Raw genomic sequence first — 20,285 nt, 5'->3', positions numbered from 1 at the left:
AGATAGCATAAAATAAATTGAATTTACTAAAAAATTAAATAGCACAGGGAACACTGTAGTATCCACTATCATATTTAATGCAATAAAAACCTTCGTTTTTTTAATTTATGTGAAACTGCTTCAGGAACTCCACTCTACTGCATCCAGTCTACTCCAATCCACTGTGCTGCAGAAATCTAGGGACCTTGTTAGAACCATAATTTAGACCCACCTTCCTGCACCGGTTGTGCAATTGATTAGCAGATAATAGAGCTACAGGGAAGTGGGTGGCATGTGAAGGGTGCAGGGTGCCGTATTGCATTGAAGCTGGTGCGTGTTGATAGGGTGCAGGTCAGGATGCCACAGTGCAGTGGGTATAAGGCTGTACAATGACGGGGGGTTACGCAGTGAAGAATTAGACAGATTATTAAAGTAGCGCATAATAATACCAGTCTATACGTTAGGGGCGGGCCTGTGCCGGCGCTGGATGGGGGGTAGGAACAGCTCTGGGCAGGCGCTGCCTGCGGCCCAGCCCCTCCGGGACACTCCACCCCCAGCAGAGGCGGGGCCGACGGCGGTGGGTTTCGCGCTCTGCCCGGATTGGGCGGTAGGTCGTTGGTTCCCGCCGCAGCCATGTCTCGGCAAAGCACCCTGCTCCGCTTCTTCCCCAAGGCCCGTGCGCCAGGCGTCGGTCCGGCCCAGGCCCCTTCCCCTCCGGCCGCAGCGAGGCGGAGGGGCTGGGCCTCCAGCGAGGCAGCCGGGGATGAGGCAGCCCTGGCTCCCGGCGGCGGCGCGGCGGAGATGGGACAATCCGGCGGAGTCGAGGCCCAGGGGGCGAGGAAGGGGAGAACCAAGGCCGCCCGGGACCCCAGGTAACCGGGCAGGAGGGTGTGGGTGGGTGCTTAGGACTGTTGGTGGTTGGGGGCACGAGGTGCCGGGGGCATTGGCAGGCAGGGATGCGAGGGGCCGGGGGCGCTGGGCCGGTTGGCGTTGGGAGCATGGCGCGAAAGGGGCTCGGTTTCTGTGCTTTCTCTCAGCACTCGCACCAGATGGAGCCAGTCCTGTGGCCTCTCCCGAGTGCCGGGGTGGGGCAGGCTCCCGGAGGTACTTGCTGGCTCTAAAGTCTTATACACAGTCACATTCTGTGTCTTCCCCCTCCCCTCCATCTGTAAACACCCCCTCATCTCACAGCGGTATTGTGAAGATGAATACCGTAGTGATAAGCGCCATAGATAGGATGACCAGATAGCAACTGTGAAAAAACAGGCCAGGGGGTGGGGGGTAATAGGCGCCTATATAAGAAAAAGTCCCCCAAAACGGGACTATCCCTTTAGAAATGGGACATCTGGTCACCCTAGCCATAGAAAAACCCATGAAAAAATTAATAATACGGTGTTCAGAGCAGGGTTTGAATAGTGTGCAGTAACTAAGGGCTTATCTATGCCAGTGGTTCTCAAACAGGGGTCCGGGGCCCCCTAGGGGCCTCAAGCAGGTTTCAGAGTGGCCTTCAAGCAGGGCCAGCATTAGACTCACCGAGCCCTGCCACCCAGGGCTGAAGCCTGAGCAATGTAGCTTTGTGGGGGCCCCAGGCAGTTGCCATGCTTGCTACCCTCTAATGATGGCCCTCGCTTTTATATGCAGAAAACCAGCTATTGTGGCACAGGTGGGCCGTGGAGTTTTTATAGTGGGGGGGGGGGCTCAGAAAGAAAAAGATTGAGAACGTCAGGGACAGGAGAGTTTCTATCAGCTGTAGTTAATCCACCTCCTTGAGAGACAATAGTCATGTTGGCAGGAGAAGCTCTCCTGTTGACATAGCACTGTTCACACTGGGGGTTAGGCGGATTTTTCACAGAGCCAAGCAATGTAATTTCACCGATGTAAGTTTGTAGTATAGACCTGTCCTATAGCCACACACTGAATAAGGAGAAAACAAAATATTGAATAGCTGCTTATTTAGGGTGCCCAGATGTCCCCAAAAACAGGACTGTTCCTTTAAAAACAGGACTTTTTCTATTACCCCCCACCCCGTCCCGTTTTTTCACAGATGCTATCTGGTCACCCTATTCAGTGAGCACCATCCATCCTGTGTGCTGAATGAGACGAGGGTGCTGTTGAAATAAAATGTGATCATTTTAATTACTGTATCATAATACATGCATAAAAGGGGCTGATTTGAAATTGCAACCGTAATACTGGCATTTCCTAACTTTTGAGTGCTTAACGTTGCGATCTTAGTGTTTTTAAACAATTTTTTATGTATAATTATTATAATGTTGTTAAAGATAATTCTCTAGATTCTAATTCTGTCCTCTAAATGCTAGCAACTCCTCCCAGTAACTCCTCACTTAAAGTTGTCCTGGTTAACGTTGTTTCCTTGCTGATCAACCAGGGTGGACCAGCAGCCCCGTTATCAGCTCCCCGCTCTCCTAAGTTCCCTGTACTGCAGCCGCCCAGCAGGCTATCAAGGTAGTTCAGCTGTCCCTCCCCCCCACTGCCATGTGCTGCTCCTGCCCTCTGCCTTGGAGCTGCTCCCAGAGACTCCCGCTTGCTGTGCAGGGGGAAAAGGGGGGGTTAATGTCAGGGTGTCCCCCTGCTCCTGCACCCTACTTACCCCTTCTTCATATAGAGCAGGGAGCTGCCTCAACTTCCTGATCCACTTAAAAAGACAATGTACTTAAGAGTGGGTCAGCTTACTTAAAGGGGCAGTGTGCCTCTCTCTTTCTCTGTCTCCCACACACAAGGTGTGTGTCTGTTTCTGTCTGCTATGCTGTCTCCCCTCCCTCGTGTTCATGCTGCCTTGTGTGAGAGGCTACATTAACAACAATGTGTTAACCCAGTGGTCCCCAACCTTTCCGTGTGGTGGGCGCCGGACGACTAGCCGCTGAGGAGCGTGGCTGCCTGACAAGCAGCCGCCGAGAAGCGGCAGCGCCAAGAAGCGTCGCTCCCAACTACCACTCTCTCTACCACTGAGAAGTAGCGTCATCAGCGGCATTTCGGTGGCAGCGCTTCTTGACGTTGCTGCTTCTCGGCAGCATTTCGGTGGCTGCTTGTCCGGTGGCCAGTAGGTGGGCGCACATAGATGCCCTGGCGGGCGCCATGGCACCTGTAGGCAGCGTGTTGGGATCCCCGTGTTAACCCTGGAGGGCTCAGCAAGGCTTTCCCTGTGAAATATCCCTCCCTCTTCCACGCTCTAACTTCACCACCTCAACCAAGCTTCACAATCATCATAGCTGTGAACAGCATTAAATTGTTTGTTTAAAATGTATACTGTGTGTATATCTATAGAATATATAGTTTTTTGTCTGGTGAAAAAAATTTCCCTGGAACCTAACCCCCCCCCATTTACATTAATTCTTATGGGGAAATTGGATTCGCTTAACATCGTTTCGCTTAAAGTTGCATTTTTCAGGAAAATAACTACAATGTTAAGCGAGGAGTTACTGTAATGTACAAATTTACAGTGGGGTACACGAACCTTTTATGTAATCTCACCACTTTATCTGAAAGTGGTGAGATTACATATGTGTCCTTTTTTAATACAGAAAGTCCATTTTCACTGAAACTGGCTTGTTGCTAGTAATTAGCCAGTACTGGAAATAAACTGCTATTGTAGATGGAATAAAACTGTCTTTTGGGTGGGAAGGACTTAAAACGGCTTTGAAATCATTTCTTACAGCGCTTTGTGAAAATCATGTTCAAAGAAACAGTGAATAGCCATTTGTGAAGAAACAATTTTTCTTCTAGCTTAAAGAAATGATGGTGAATCAATTAGCATTAAGTTAATCTTTCCTGAATATTGTTGCTTGTTTGACTGATGTCTTAATATGCGCTATAAAATCTGTGCTAATCACTGGATTCCAGCTTTTGCTGATTTGAAAAGCAGGCCATTATTTTCCAGTTTTTTTTCCAAGTCCTCAGCATCCAACAGTCCTATTTCTGTCACTTCCCTTAGGTATCTTAGTGAGAACTGAGTTCTGTTAAAAATCTGTTCTTAATTGCGTCTGCTAATTGCTCTTGAAAATCTGTTTCTGAAGATTTTTCCCTGTTAGCTAAATTATGTCTGGTATTTTTACACCCCATAGATAATCTACTGGGTTTTTTAGAGATATTTGGGAGTGTTCAGTAAAAGTGTTTGCATGTAGAATATAACTGTTAACCCAAGAGCAACCAAGACCTGCTGAGACCAACCCAGTCTCTCTAGTAGCTTCTGATAAATAGTTTGACTTAGAAGTAGTGCTATAACTTTTATGAAGGGACTGACTTAAAGATTTGGGGACTTTTTACCTGTTAATCAAGTTCTGTCTCTGTGTTTGCAGTGTCTCCTGTGATTATTCACCTGGTGATTTGGTTTGGGCCAAGATGGAAGGGTACCCCTGGTGGCCATGTCTTGTATACAACCACCCAACTGAAGGAACTCTAGTCAGAGCGAAAGGAAAATCCTCTCGTGTACATGTACAATTTTTTGATGACAGCCCAACAAGGGGCTGGGTTAGCATTAAATACTTAAAGCCATATAAAGGTAAGAGGTGTAACTTAAATATTCGAAAAGGGAACTGGAGAGAGGCAGTTTGGTCTAAAGGAATAAACACTTCTGCTGACGTTCCTGTGTAGGGAAAATTCCGTTTCCCATTGAACGGAAACTCTTTGCTTTAAAGGGTTTTAAACAAAAAAAAAATGGGTTTGTCCTTTTTTGCTTATTCCGGATATAGAAAGTATATATTTTGTAAAAATTTTTCTGTTTGTTTTTATTACCCTAGAAATATCAAGAATGTCAAGCCTGGTCTTTCCTGATTTTGCTGGGGGACCTTGGGATGTCTCAAGGATTGCTATTTGTCTGAGAACAATAGATTAGATGTAGGATTAGACACACATTGATTAAATAATTCTGGTGATCCTTAAGATTTTGGCTGGTTTAGCTAAGTACAGCTTTGATTTCTTCTAAATTCATACATTATATTAAAGTTTTATGGTAATAGAAATTACAGAACAGATTAAATTATAGTGTTTATCTTGTTTCAAAGATTGAATATAACTAGGGCTGTCGATTAATTGCAGTTAACTCGTGATTAACTCAAAAATTAATCGTGATTAATCACAGTTTTAATCGCACTGTTAAACAATAGAATACCAATTTAAATTTATTAAATATTTCAGATGTTTGTCTACATTTTCATGAGTACTGTATTCTTTGTTGTAATTAAAATCAAAGTGTATATTTTTATTACAAATATTTGCACTGTAAAAATGATAAAAGAAATAGTACTTTTCAATTCACCTCATACAAGTACAGGCAGTCCTCGACTTTACAACGTTCGACTTAGGACGAATAGCACTTAGGACGGTTCTGAATTGACACCCTGATTCGACTTATGACCACTGGTTTTGACTTTGACATTGTGTCCTGCAGTGGAGTGGATTGGGGTTCCTATTACAACGTTTCGACTTATGACGCAATTTTCAGGAACCAATTGTGTTGTAAGTCTGAGGATATCCTGTACTGTAGTGCAATCTCTTTGTTGTGAAAGTGCAACTTACAAATGCAGTGGTTTTTTTGTTTTGTTACATAACTGCACTCAAAAACAAAACCATATAAAACATCAGAGCCCACTCAGTCCTACTTCTTGTTCAGCCAATTGCTAAGACAAACAAGTTTGTTTACATTTACAGGAGATAATGCTGCCCGCTTCTTCTTCTTTACAATGTCACCAGAAAGTGAGAACAGGCATTTGCATGGCACTTTTGTAGCTAGCATTGCAAGGTATTAGAGTGACCAGATAGAAAGTGTGAAAAATTGGGATGGGGGTGGGTGGTAATAGGCGCCTATATAAGAAAAAGCCCTGAATATCGGGACTGTCCCTATAAAATCGAGAGATCTGGTCACCCTACAAGGTATCTACATGCCAGATATGCTAAACATTCGTATGCCCCTTCATGCTTGGGCCACCATTCCAGAGGACATGTTTCCATGCAGATGACACTTGTTTAAAAAAATGCGTTAATTAAATTGTGACTGAACTCTTTGTGGGAGAATTGTATGTCCCCTGCTCTGTTTTACCCACATCTGGCATGTAAATATATTGCAGCGTTGGTTACAACAGTGCCATGAGAACACCTGTTCTCACTTTCAGATGACATTGTGAACAAGAAGCAGGCAGCATTATCTCCTGCAAAATGTAAACAAACTTGTTTGAGCGATTGGCTGAACAAGAAATACGATTGAGTGGAGTTGTAGGCTCTAAAGTTTGCATTCAAAAATAAAACCAAATTAGTTATTTTTTGTATATAGTTCTACATTTGTAAGTTCAACTTTCATGATAAAGAGATTGCACTTGTATTAGGTGAATTGAAAGACTTATTTTTTACAGTGAAAATATTTGTAATAAAAAATAAAGTGAGCACTGTACACTTTGTATTCTGTGTTGTAATTGAAATCAGTATATTTGAAAATGTAGAAAACGTCCAAAATATTTAAATAAATGGTATTCTATTGTTTAATTGCATGATTAATTTGTTTATAATTTATTTTTTATAATTTTATTTTAAAAGCTGTTAACTACTTACCTTATTTTGCTCCCATCTGCGTGTAAATTGAAAAATGCTAATATATTTTCTAACTCTGTATTTGACTCTTGAATTTATTTTCTATGGGGAAGATATATTAAAAATTACATACAGAAGATGAAGATGCATTTCACGCCAACAATTAGATGTTAAATAATTGGGCAATTTTCATTTTTTTTTATAATGGGTGTATAAACTTCAGGGAGGTGCAATGTAGTTGAGTGTGCATGAATGGAAAGGCATAACTACTGATATCTGTACCTGAGAGGTAAATATGAATTAAGTTCCTGCTTTGAATAATTAAGCAACTGTCCAAGTTCTGAATTGTTTCACTGACTTAGCACAACCAATTCCCATAGTCTGTAACTCGCATATTAACCTTGACTGGAAAACTGATAAAGGACTTGTACCAAGGACTGTTAGTTTTATACTGATATCAAAATTACATAGTCAAAATAGGTTAGAGTAAATCACTGCTGTCATAAGGTTTATTGTGACAAGATATAGATTTGTTGATTCTTGATAAAGTGTTAGTATGTTATATTTAGGACTGTCAAGCGATTAAAAAATTAATCGTGATTAATTGCAGTGTTAATAATAGAATACCATTAATTTAAATATTTTTGGATGTTTTCTACATTTTCAAATATATTGATTTCAATTACAACACAGAATACAAAGAGTATGGTGCTCACTTTATATTTTTTTGATTACAAGTATTTTCACTGTAAAAAAAAAAAAGTTTTTTAAATTAACCTAATAAAAGTACTTGTAGTGCAATCTCTTTATCATGAAAGTTGAACTTACAAATGTGGAACTATGTACAAAAATAAACTGCATTCAAAAATAAAACAATGCAAAATTTTAGAGCCTGCAAGTCCACTCAGTCCTACTTCTTGTTCAGCCAATCGCTCAGACAAACAAGTTTGTTTATATTTGCAGGAGATAATGCTGACTGCTTCTTTGGCCTTGGCTACACTTGCGAGTTACAGCGTTGTAACTCACTGACCGGCTACACTGGCAAGGCACGTACAGCACTGTATCGCCCTGGGTACACCGCTGCAGGTACTCCACCTCCCCGAGAAGCATAAGAGATACAGTGGAGTGGCTACGACTCTCCCCTGTGAGTGTGTACCAGGAATCAACCTGCAGCGCTGTACTGATCACCTTGTCAAGTGGCCAATCCTCTCCATTGTTGTGACCGGCTGCAGGAATGCGGAAGTGCCGGTTTCAAAGCTCGTACCACAGAGAAAAAGCAAACAGTTTGCTGTTTGCTTTGAGTGAGTGAATGAATGAGCAGGGTGCCGGGAGTTCGGAACTTGCAAAATAGAGTGCTGACACGCTCCAAAAAGCACACTCTCTCTCCCCCCACACTCCCTGTCACACTTCACCCCACCCTCCCCGTTTCGAAAAGCACGTTGCAGCCACATGAATGCTGGGATAACTGCCCATAATGCACCGCTCCCAACACAGCTGCAAATGTTGCAAGTGTGGCCACGCCACTGCGCTGTCAGCTGTCAGTGTGGACAGACTGCAGCGCTTTCTCTACTCAGCTGTACGAAGACAGGTTTACCTCACAGCACTGTACAGCTGCGAGTGTAGCCAAGCCCTTTGTTACAATGTCACCTGAAAGTGAGAACAGGCACTGTTGTAGCCGGCGTGGCAAGATATTTACATGCCAGATGTGCTAAAGATTCATATGTTCCTTCATGCTTCAACCACCATTCCAGAGGACGTGCATCCATGCTGATGACGGGTTCTGCTTGATAACAGTCCAAAGCAGTGCGGACCGACGCGTGGTCATTTTCATCATCGGAGTAAGATGCCACCAGCAGAAGGTTGATTTTCTTTTTTAGTGGTTCGGGTTCTGTAGTTTCCGCATCAGAGTATTTCTTTTTTCAGACTTCTGAAAGCATGCTCCACACCTCATCCCTCTCAGATTTTAGAAGGCACTTCAGATTCTTAAACCTTGGGTTGAGAGCTGTAGCATCTTTAGAAATCTTACGTTGGTACTTTCTTTGCATTTTGTCAAATATCTGCAGAGAAAGTGTTCTTAAAATGAACAAGATGTGCTGAGTCATCATCTGAGACTACTATAACAGGAAATATATGACAGAATGCGGGTAAAATAGAGCCGGAGACATACAATTCTCCCCCAAGGAGTTCAGTCACAAACAAATTAACGCATTATTTTTTTTTTTAATGAGTGTCATCTGCATGGAAGCATGTCATCTGGAATGGTGGCCGAAGCATGAAGGGGCATATGAATGTTTAGCATATCTGGCATGTAAATACCTTGCAATGCTGGCTACAAAAGTCCCATGTGAATGCCTGTTCTCACTTTCTGGTGACATTGTAAATAACAGGTGGGCAGCATTATCTCCCGTAAATATAAACAAACTTGTTTGTCTTAGCGATTGGCTGAACGAGAAGTCTGACGAAGTGGACTTGTAGGCTCTAAAGTTTTACATTGTTTTGTTTTTTGCGTACTCCCCCGGATGTTCCTCTATGCCCCTGTAGGGGTGTGTGCCCCACAGTTTGGGGACTTCTGTTCTAACTGAAAAGCCAATGGGTAGAAGCTGGATTACTAATTTCAACCAGAGTTCTTTAAAGTGATCCACAGAAAGGGCATAAGGTTCTATTTGAGTAGGTCCCGTTCCCAGATCATAGTCTCAATTTGAGCTCTCACGCTGCCAGTGTTAAATGTTGTCGTTTTTCAACCATGACGGGTACTGTCAGATATAGAATTTAATTGTAAATGCTAAATCCAGAAAATAGTTTTCTTATAATTGGATAAATGTTCAGACCAAGACTAATCAGTTGTAGAAATGTGAGACTCATCCAGCGTTCTTGCACTAGGTACACATTTTACTGGACAGATATACAAACTAATTCTCTTAGGCAAGTCTTGCCCCCACTTCTTCATGCTGAACAAATAAGTTTACATGTTTAAAATCAGTCAGATGGAATAATCTCACATTGAACTTGTCATATTGGACTTGTGATTCAAAAATGCTGGATGATACTAGTGGTTTGAACATAATTTATTTAAATGCGGAGAGTGAGCATCTACAGTGATGACTGGCCTCAGGCTAGACTTTGCTTCAGGTTCTGACCTATTATTTGCATGTTTTGTAGGCTCAGCGGTTAGGGAAACACAGAGGGGAGGTATGTTTTACAGTTCAAAGCCTGAAATTAAAAGAGCAATGGAAATGGCAGATGATGCTATGCGCAAAGATAAAACTAAGCGGCTTGAACTGGCAGTGTGCAATGAACCTTCAGATACTGAAGATGAGGAAGAGATGGAGGTAACTTTTTTTCTGTTTTCTGTGATCTCATTGCAGAGATGGTGTTAGAACTGGGAAAAAGAGCCCACATTTGTTATGTTGTCATCTTATCCTTTCCTTTCTCAATAACCTCTTTAGTTGTCTGAATCGGGAGTAATCCAAAAATAATTTGGGTTCTAATGAAACCTGTTAATAGCCAAATAATAGTATTCCTGCATATTGTTACTGTTGAAGAATGTAGAAGCATAGGAAAGAGATGAATTGTCATATTGGATCAGACCAGTGTCTCAGCTTATACTTCAGAGTAATGTACAAGAAACAGCATAGTGAGTGAGCAGTTATGGAACAAACTATCCATATGAAACATTGGTCTTAATTGTAGAAATGTGGGGCACCCTCACTGACAAACTTGTGTCATGTGGAAAATTGGGTGTTCGTTCATACTCATGTCTCCTGGCCAGTTTGTAATCCATGAAAATACTTTACATCTCATCCCATGTTCACTTTGGTTTCCTTAACAGATTTCAAAGATTTTCTTTTACATTGTCACAGCTTTCATTTTTCTTCAAGAAAAACACCAAACACAAAACCTCCTAGGTGTGTTCTTCACAAAAATAATCTTGAAAAAACAGGATCAATCAGCTGGACTCCACTTTAGCAGGAATTTCGGGGACCTAGCCCCGTTCTACTGGAGATAGGTAGAGAGACACTCATTTATATAAAATAAGTTAGGGATGTGTTCTTTTTTAAAAAAACAAAAACAAAACAAAAAAACCCCAAAACTCTTAACTTTCCCAGCCCTATGAATAATAATGCTGTGGTTATGGTGGATGGTTGTGGTGAGGAGACAGCAAAAAGGTTGTCATGCAGGCCTTCCAATATTTAATAATACCTAGTTTTATATGGAATTTTTCATCAGTTGATTTCAGTACTTTACAAAGGAGGTCAATATCATTATGCCTATTTTACAGATGGGGAAACTGGGCAAGTTACTTCACCTCTCTCTTCCTCAAACTCACTCAGTAGGCCAGTGACTGAGCAAGGACTAGAATCCAGGACTCCTGAACCCTACTCCTGTGCTCTATCCACTACACCACACTGCTAAGGCTGGCTCTCTTGAGAGCAGGTTGTGGTGGATAGGGCACTAGACTGGAAGTCTTAAGACTTGGGTTTGTTTCCTGTTCTGCCATTGACTTCCTGTGTAACCTGTAGTCTCACTTAGCCAGTCTGTGCTTCCATATCCCTATCTGTAAAATGGGGGTAATATTTACCCACCTCTGATATTTACCCACCTCTGAAGCTTTCTGCGAATGATAGCTCTTATATAGCATTCCATCTGGCCATGATAAATTTGTTATATTTTGAAGTGTGAAGGTGGCTATGTTGGAGAAATTAGTGGGATCTAAGATCTTTTTGTTGAAGAGATCTACAATCATGGACCATGCAGTGCCTGCATTTGATAATCTGAAAAGGGATCTAGCCCAGAGGTTCTCAAACTGTGGTCCGCGAGCTCCATTCAGGTGGTCCGTGGATAGTTCCCTCTAAGGTGTGCGCCTGGGCGGCTGCACATGAAAAAATGAAGGGCCACCCACCTAATTAATGAAGCCACGCAGGCGTGGCTCCACTAATTAGGTGCCTGGACCCTGGAGAATACGCACATTTAAGGTGAGGTCGTGGCCTTGGGGGGAATAGGGGGTAGGGGGAAGTGGGGTGAGAAGAGGGGGGTGGGGGGAATTTGGGGTGTGCAGGGCTGCGGCAGCCAGAGAAAGAGGCGACTTTCCCCAGCTCCAGGGCTGTGGCTGCTGGGGAGAGACCCCTTTCCCCCCCCCCTCCTCCTTCCCAGCCTCAGCTCTGTGGCTGCTGTGGTGGTGGAGAGCCCCTCCTCCCCCCCTTCCCAGCCCCAACTCGGGGGCTGCTGCGGCAGGGGGGAGAGGGCACATCCATTGCATTAGAAAGGTCAGACTACTGATATTAAAATAAGTTGTGTGCTTTTATTCGTGGAACAAAAAAATTTTTTTTTTTTTTATATAGCGCTTTTATCCAAAGCACTTTACAATAGTTAGCTAATGTTACAAACAACATTTGGAAAGATCATTAAGTGGTCTGCCGAGACCCTCAGCAATTTTCAAGTGGTCTGCAGGAAAAAAAAAGTTTAAGAACCACTGATTTAGCCTATAATTATTCCTGGCTATTTTAGCTGTTGAAATGTAATTTAATAGTGCAGTCCACTTGTAGCACATCAGGTGGCATTAATAGTAAATACAAATGAGCAGTCAGAGGTAAATCAAAATTCCATTACAATGTGCATCTTGTAAGGGGTTTTGATTAAGCTCTGAATTTTCAATAACTGAAAACTTGGTGAGAATAAAATTGGGTTTAATGTTCAATGTTTGTGTGGGAGAGGGCAGACAAAAGTACATCTGATCACAAACTAGGGTCAAGATTTAAAAAAGGAAGGGGGTGTTTAAAATCAGGCACTTAAACATGAATTTCAGAAGCTAACTACAAACATGCATTTTTTGCAAATTTTGACTTAGACTTCTAATCATAGCCAATACAGTAGCTACGTACTCGGCACAAGAAATAGACATGCATCACTAGTTTGTTAAAGCAACAGCGTCAACAGTTTCACTTATGTTACAGTTAACTGGAAAGAATAAAGGAAATGGGTTACCTAGGGAGGCTGTGGGATCCCTGACCTTTAAGAACAGGTTAGATAAACAGATGTCAGGGAGTGTCCAAGTATACTTATACCCTGCCATGCTGAGGCAGGATTATCTACACTGCAGCGGAAAAGCGTAATTTCCAGTCTGAGTAAGACAGACCTGTGATAGCTCAGCTTGAGCTAGTATGCTAACAATAGCAGTGCCACCATCAGTGCTGCTAGCTGCCTGGGGAGAGGGGTCAGGTGGGTTTGGAATGTGGTGGCTAGCCCAGGCTGCCATCAGTGCTGCAACATCCACACTATTTTTAGCACGCTATCCCAACCTAAGCTAGCGTGACCCTGTCTACTTGTGCTGGAAATCTTAGCTGCAGTGTAGACATAACTTTGAGGTCACTTTCAGCTCTGTTTTTGTGATTCTAAAAAGAAGTCTTACTTTAGTTTTTGTTTTGGGTGTTTTGACAGCACTTTGATCTGTTTCACATTTCTCTTGCTTTGTGTGATTCAGACAGCAACAGGGAAGAAAAAGTCTTAAAACATAGTGAAAATCAAAATTGGCAAGGGAACTATTGAGCAGGTGGTATTCCTGAAACTACTTCTATTTCAATGTTTTGAAATTGACTAGGTTTTTAAGGAGGGTGTCCACTTTAATGTTAATTTTGCAGAGGCTTCTAGGAAATGGGACTAACCATCTTAAACTTGTCATAGCTATTATTAATTGATGTGTGACTGTCTAAATTTGCTGATTCACTAAGATCCAGTGTGCTATTTGGTATGCTGACTGGTGAATTTTATACTCTTAAACTGCAATTGGATTGCACAGCTTCAAGCAGCCTCCATGTGTGGGAAGATCCCACCTTGCAGCTGGACTGCTCAAATGAAAGCCAAGCAGGGAGTACCCCTGGCCAGTTGGGACTGTGGGGGAAGGGAACTGGTTCAGATCTTTACTCCTCCATCACTATTTCTGTGCAACTGCTAAGCAGGGTTATGTTTCTCTTCTGAGTGGCTACAATTACATTATTTAGTCTGAAGCCATTGAAAGTAGGTCCAGTCATGACTCAGCTATGCCCTTTTCCCTCAGTTAATACATTTAAGCTTGTTCTATCTTTTCAGTGTCATAAGTCTACCAGTTCTGTCTGTCTTACGTATTTGTATAGCCCCCATCATAGGATCTGATTGTCTCACAGTCCTTTATGTATTTATCCTTACACCACCTCTGTGAGGTAGGGAAGTGCCGTAACACCAGTTTTACAGATGGGGAAACAGAGGCAGAGAGATTGTGATTTACCCAAGATCACAAGTCTGTAGCGGAGCAGGGAATCGAACCAGAGGCCTGGGCTGGTACCCTAACCACTGAACTGGATCATTCTTCTTCTCATTTCTCCATAGTTGTTTTTAAAAAAGGGAATAAACAAGAACTAGATTTCTAATTGTGATTGATCCTTAAATATATAGGCAGGAGAAAGGCAAGGTCTTGGAGAGATCAAATTCATCAGGTTTTTATTGGTTCTGCCTGTATTGATGCAGGGCTTTGCGTAAGTCCCTACAGAGATCATTGTATAATTTTGACTATATAATCTGGGATTGAAGGCCTTTTGAGCATGGAACTTCATTAATTTGTTGTTGATGCAAAAGTACAAGAGTCCAGTATACTCCATAGAAAATCAGATTGTATCAGCTTAGTTTGGCATCTCTTAATACTATAAAAAGATTCATTTAAAGAAATTATTTAATTCCATCTTCTCCTATTAATACCAAAAAGATGGTCAAAATGGAAAATTAGTTTTGTCAAATGAGAACCAAAAAATGCTGCCATGGCTAAAAGATAGAGTAAAAAAGTGGTTAGAGGCAAAAAGGCATCCTTTTAAAAACTGGACATTAGCTTCTATTGAGGAGACTAGAAAGACACAAAAACTCTGGTAAATCAAGCGTAAAAGTTTAATTAGGCAGGCCAAAAAAGAATTTGAAGAGCAACTAGCAAAAGACTTGAAAACTAACAATTTTTTTTTAAGTACATCAGAAGCAGGAAGCTTGCCAAACAGTGCGGCCACTGGATGATCAAGGTATGAAGGGAGCACTCACAGAAGACAAGGCCATTGTAGAGAAGTTAATTCACTGCAGAGGATAAAGGGGAGATCCCCACACCCAAGGCTTCTTTTAGGTGACAAATCTGAGGAACGGTCCCAGATTGTCACTGGAGGTGGTTTGGAACATGTCTGATAAAAAGTAAACAGTAATAAGTCACCAGGATCAGATGGTATTCACCCAAGAGTTCTGAAGGAACTCAAATATGAAATTGCAGAACTACTAACTGTGGTATGTAACCTACCACTTAAATCAGACTCTGTACCAGATGACTGGATGATAACTAGTATAACACCCATTTAAAAAAATGTCTCCAGAGGCGATTCTGGCAATTACAAGCCGATAAGCCTAACTTCAGTACCAAGCAAATTGTTTGAAAGTATAGTAAAGAACAGAATTATCAGAGACACAGATAAACCTGATATGTGGGGGAAGAGTCAACACTGCTTTTGTAAAGGGAAATCATGCCTCACCTGTCTATTAATATTCTTTGAGGGTGTCAACAAGCATATGGACAAACGTGATCCAGTCGATATAGGGTGTTTGGATTTTCAGAAAGCCTTTGAGAAGGTCCCATATCAAAGGCTCTTAAGCAAAGTAAGCAGCCATGGGATGAGAGGGAAGGTCCTCTCGTGGTTCAGTAACTGGTTCGAAGACAGGAAACCAAGGTAGAGGTAAAAAGCGGCTGTCCCCCAAAGATCTATCCTGGGACCAGTGCTGTTCACCATATTCCTAAATGATCTGGAAAAGGGAGTAAAAAGGGAGGTGGCAAAATTTGCATACTATACAAAATTACTTAGGATAATTAAGTCCAAAGCTGACTGCTCAGAGTTACAAAGGGCTCTCACAAAACTGAGTGAACAAAATGGCAGACTAAATTCAGTGTTGATAAATGCAAAGCAATGCACATTGGAAAATATAATCCCAACTGTACATTCAAAATGATGGGGGTCTAAACTAGCTGTTATCACTCAATAAAGATCTTAGAGTCATCATGGATAGTTCTCTGAAAACATCTACTCAGTGTGCAGTAGCAGTCAAAAAAGCTAACAGAACCATTAGGAAAAGGATAGATAATAAAACGCCGCTATATACATCCATGATACACCCGCATCTTGAATAGTGCATGTGGTGCTGGTTGCCCCATCTCAAAAAAGATGTATTAGAATTGGAAAAAATAGAGAAGGGCAACAAAAACAATTAATGATATGGAACAGCTTTCATATGAGGAAAAATTAAAGACTGGCACTGTTCAGCTTGGAAACAAAATGACAAAGGGGTGATAAGACAGAGGTCTATAAAATCATGAATGGTGTGGATGGAGAAAGTGACTAGGGAGGTGTTATTTACCCCTTCACATAACACAAGAAGCGAGAGTCACCTAATGAAATTAACAGGCAGCAGGTTTAAAACAAAAGGAAGTACTTCACATAACGTACAATCGATCTGTTGAACTCCCTGCCAGGGGATGTTGTGAAGGTCAAAAGCATAAGTGAGTTAAGCAAATTCATGGTGGATCGGTTTATCAATAGCTATTAGCCAAGATGGTCAGGGATGCAACCTTATGCTCTGGGTGTCCCTAAGCCCCTGAATTCTAAATGTTGGGACTGGACGACAGAATGGATCACTTGATAATTGCCCTCTTCTGTTTTATCCTTGTAGCTGATCAAGCAATTTGCCTTTTGCTTTCTAACAGGTTAGTGAAAGTGCTTCGGGCAACAGTGAAGATTATGATAGTGAGGAGGAGGAGAAAAAAAAAAAGCTGCTGGCAAGCAAGTGGAGAAGTGGTGGGAAAGCCAAAAAACGAAGAGTGGTGGACTCTGACAGTGATAATGAAGGTTCAGATGAAGAGTTTAAGCCAGATGCTAAAGATGAAGCAAGCAGCGATGAAGCAAGCAGCGGAATGGGCGAAGGTGAATCTGCCAGTTCTGAGACAGACACAAAGCTGGATGTAGATAGTCCTGTGAAAGTCCCTTCTAAACGAAAGAGAGAAACTGACCGCAAACCTGCTAAAAGGAATAGCTTGGAAAATGACCTTTCTGAAGCACCCAAAAGAGCAGTAACTGTTTCATTAGAAACCAAGTCAAGGCTGACCTCTTTTGCAGCGCCTGAAAACTTTGAGTCTCAGCCAAATGTTAGCAGTTCTGCTATATGGGAACATGATAAACTTGAATGGCTTCAGGAAGGGAAAAAGAGAGATGGATGTAGAAGAAGACAGAGTGATCCTCATTATGACCCATGTACCCTCCATGTGCCAGAGGACTACCTTAACAAGTGTACCCCAGGAATGCGGAAGTGGTGGCAGCTAAAGTCTCAGAACTTTGATGCTGTAATCTTCTACAAAGTTGGGAAGTTCTATGAGTTGTATCATATGGATGCAGTCACTGGTGTAAATGAGCTGGGACTGATATTTATGAAAGGTATTTGGGCCCATTCAGGTTTTCCAGAAATTGCATTTGGCAGATTCTCTGATGTTCTGGTACAGAAGGGTTACAAAGTAGTCCGGGTTGAGCAGACAGAGACTCCTGAGATGATGGAGGCACGCTGCAGATCCCTGGCCCACCCAACAAAGTTTGATAGGGTTGTACGCAGAGAAATATGCAGGATAATTACCAAAGGGACACAGACCTACAGTGTTCTGGATGGAGACCCTTCTGAAAACCTTAATAAATACCTTCTCAGTGTAAAAGAAAAAGTTGAAGACTCTTCTGGCCACCACCGTGCATATGGTGTCTGTTTTGTTGACACATCAGTAGGAAAATTTTATGTGGGCCAATTTCCAGATGACCGCCACTGCTCAAGGTTTAGAACTTTGGTGGCACACTACACTCCTGTGCAGATCCTGTTTGAGAAGGGAAATCTGTCTGCAGACACACACAAGATATTAAAAGGCTCACTTTCTTCTTCCATGCAAGAAGGCTTGATCTCTGGCTCCCAGTTCTGGAATGCATCTAAAACACTGAAAACTTTAATTGAAGATGGCTACTTTGAGGATAAGCAGAATGTTGATAATCGGTTTATTCTGCCTCCTGTGATCAAATCCATGACCTCAGAAAGTGACTCTCTGGGTCTTACTCCTGGTGAAAACTGTGAGTTAACTTTGTCTGCTCTCGGTGGATGTGTCTTCTACCTCAAGAAATGCCTTATTGACCAGGAGCTCTTATCTCGGGCAAACTTTGAAGAGTATGTTCCTGTGGACACTGATGTTGCCAAAGCTAAAGGATCAAGCAGTTTCTTTGCTAAAACTAATCAGCGGATGGTGCTGGATGGGGTGACGTTAACAAACTTGGAAATCCTGCAGAATGGAACTACTGGCACCACAGAAGGCACATTACTGGAAAGGATTGACATTTGTTGTACCCCTTTTGGAAAGCGACTCCTGAAACAGTGGATATGTGCGCCCCTCTGTAATCCCCACGCTATCAATGATCGTTTGGATGCAGTTGAAGATCTTCTGGCAGTTCCTGATAAAATGTTTGAAGTTAGTGAACTTCTGAAGAAACTTCCAGACCTTGAAAGGCTCCTGAGCAAAATTCACAGTATTGGATCACCACTTAAAAGTGAGACTCATCCAGACAACAGAGCTATCTTTTATGAAGAAACCAGATACAGCAAAAAAAAAATCACTGACTTCTTGTCTGCGCTGGAAGGATTTAAAGTAATGCTTGAGACCATAGGGATTATGGAAGAAATTGCTGCTGATTTCAAATCTAAAATACTTAAGCAGTTAGTCACCCTGAAGTCTAAAAATCCAGAGGGTTGTTTCCCAGACCTGAGTACAGAACTTAAAAGATGGGATACTGCTTTTGACCATAATGAGGCTCGAAAGACTGGCGTGATTACGCCGAAGGCTGGGTTTGACCCAGATTATGATAAAGCACTAAAGGATATTATAGACATTGAAGAGAATCTTCGGGAGTATTTGGATAAACAACGCAAACGGCTTGGATTCAAAGCCATGCTGTATTGGGGAGCAGGCAAAAACCGCTACCAAATGGAAATCCCAGAAAATGCAATATCTCACAATTTGCCTGAGGAATATGAATTGAAGTCCACCAGAAAGGGTTATAAACGTTACTGGACCAAGGAGATAGAGAAGATGCTGGCGGAGATGGTCAATGCCGAAGAACGGAGAGATGCAGCGCTGAAAGACTGTATGAGGAGACTGTTCCACAATTTTGATAAAAATAGCAAAGACTGGCAAACAGCAGTGGAATGCTTTGCTGTATTAGGTAAGTTGTGTATTTTTTTTTTTTTTAATTGCTTATCAAGCTAACAAAAACATTCTGTTATTTGATAGTACTGAGAACCCAGAAATCTGGTGTGGACAAGCTAAAACTGCTGAGGGGCAGCTGCTAACCTGCTCTTAAAAATCCCGAGTGCAGTGTTAGACCAGTGCATTTGACCTCGGCATGAAAATGAGAAGTAGCCACCTGCCTCTTTTTCTCAACTGCGACTAAACAGCAGCAATGAATCACCGGGCCCTGCTGTTTTACAAGTTCCTTCTTCCCATATTGCACTTGGAAGTGTGCATTGCCAGTTATGTCCAAGTTCAATATAAATGGTCAGTCAGCAAATTTAGGAATCTTAAGTGCAGATCAGCTGCTTGTATGTTTTAATCACTCCTTGAGAACAAACATTACTGTGCAAAAAATTCCTAATGAAAGTACATAGACCTTTTAAGGGGTTCAGATTTTATCATGGAAGTAAAACTCGAGCCAGGAAAGGCTCAACAATCCTCCTTCTCCTTAGCTGTTTTATTATAGGAAGCCAACTACCTTTTACTCCTGAATGACTTAAACCACCACGTACCTTCCTTACTTCCTCTTCTCTCTTGAAAAAGAGGGTTGGGGGTTGGAAGATAGGCCAGTAATCCTCAAACCTGCTGTTAACTCTTCTCCCAGAAATTATTTGCTGTGTTCACCTTCCACATCTGCAGAACTAGAAGTACTGCTGTGCCTATTGGGAGTGCTCTGTTAGCATGGAGCACTCTGGGATATCTTTGCTCTGAAGAGAAATAAAGCATAGTGTTCATGGTCCCACTGCTGTGGGAAAGGGAGGGCAGGCAGGCCAGTAATATCATCTGGGACTGGGTAGTTTGGAAGAAGGGTCCAGCCAGCCACACCCTGAACACGAAACAGTTGGTCTCTTCCCAGAAGATGCTGAGGCAGATAAAGCTGCAAGGCAGTTGGGTCTAAATGTTTAAAATGTGGGTGCCTAGTCACCAAAATCCTTTTTTAGGACACCTAAAATACATGGCTTGATGCATACGGATACTAGGGACCAATAATTCTTCTTGGGATGTGGTCCTGGCTCAGCTGTCCCTTGCCAAAAAGTAGGATTCTTTCATGTGGGGCAATGGAAAGCTTAGGACAGGTTTTCGTTTTAAGTAGTACACAGTTGTGACCATGCATTGAAGTTAGAGCCATGGCAACTCTAGCTGTGAGATGCATTAGACTGAAATAACATTGATTTGATTGTGTCCATCTCTGATAGGACAACAGACTTTTAGTATTTTAAAACTTTATTCTAATAAATTTCAAGCAATAACTGAATCTTGTGGTGAGTCCCTTTTTGCCATGAAGTAATTCATTGTTGTAGAAGCCATTTTTCTTCCTAGTTTTCTGTCAGAACCCAGGGGAAAGCTAGTGCAAGATGCACTAAATACAAATATATATTGCTTGTGTACTTGGCTTTTTTTCCTTCTAACC

At 42.1% G+C, this 20,285-nt stretch overlaps 1 protein-coding gene across 3 annotated transcripts in view; it reads left to right on the top strand.

The window, feature by feature from the left end:
* Positions 1–578: 578 nt before the first annotated feature.
* Positions 579–20,285, top strand: part of MSH6 (mutS homolog 6) — a 29,162-nt gene continuing 9,455 nt past the window's right edge. For all 3 annotated transcript variants that reach the window (XM_024224486.2, XM_024224485.2, XM_024224484.2), the window contains exons 1-4: positions 579–851; positions 4,296–4,498; positions 9,679–9,848; positions 16,271–18,806. In XM_024224486.2, coding sequence (XP_024080254.1) covers positions 613–851; positions 4,296–4,498; positions 9,679–9,848; positions 16,271–18,806 — 3,148 coding nt within the window. In that variant the 5' untranslated portion in view covers positions 579–612. The remainder of the gene's footprint in view (positions 852–4,295; positions 4,499–9,678; positions 9,849–16,270; positions 18,807–20,285) is intronic.

Source organism: Terrapene carolina, unplaced genomic scaffold (assembly GCF_002925995.2).
Source record: "Terrapene carolina triunguis isolate 2854851 unplaced genomic scaffold, T_m_triunguis-2.0 Scaffold742, whole genome shotgun sequence".
NCBI classification, from domain to species: Eukaryota; Metazoa; Chordata; order Testudines; family Emydidae; genus Terrapene; species Terrapene triunguis.
This window is presented reverse-complemented; position numbering and strand designations above follow the sequence as displayed.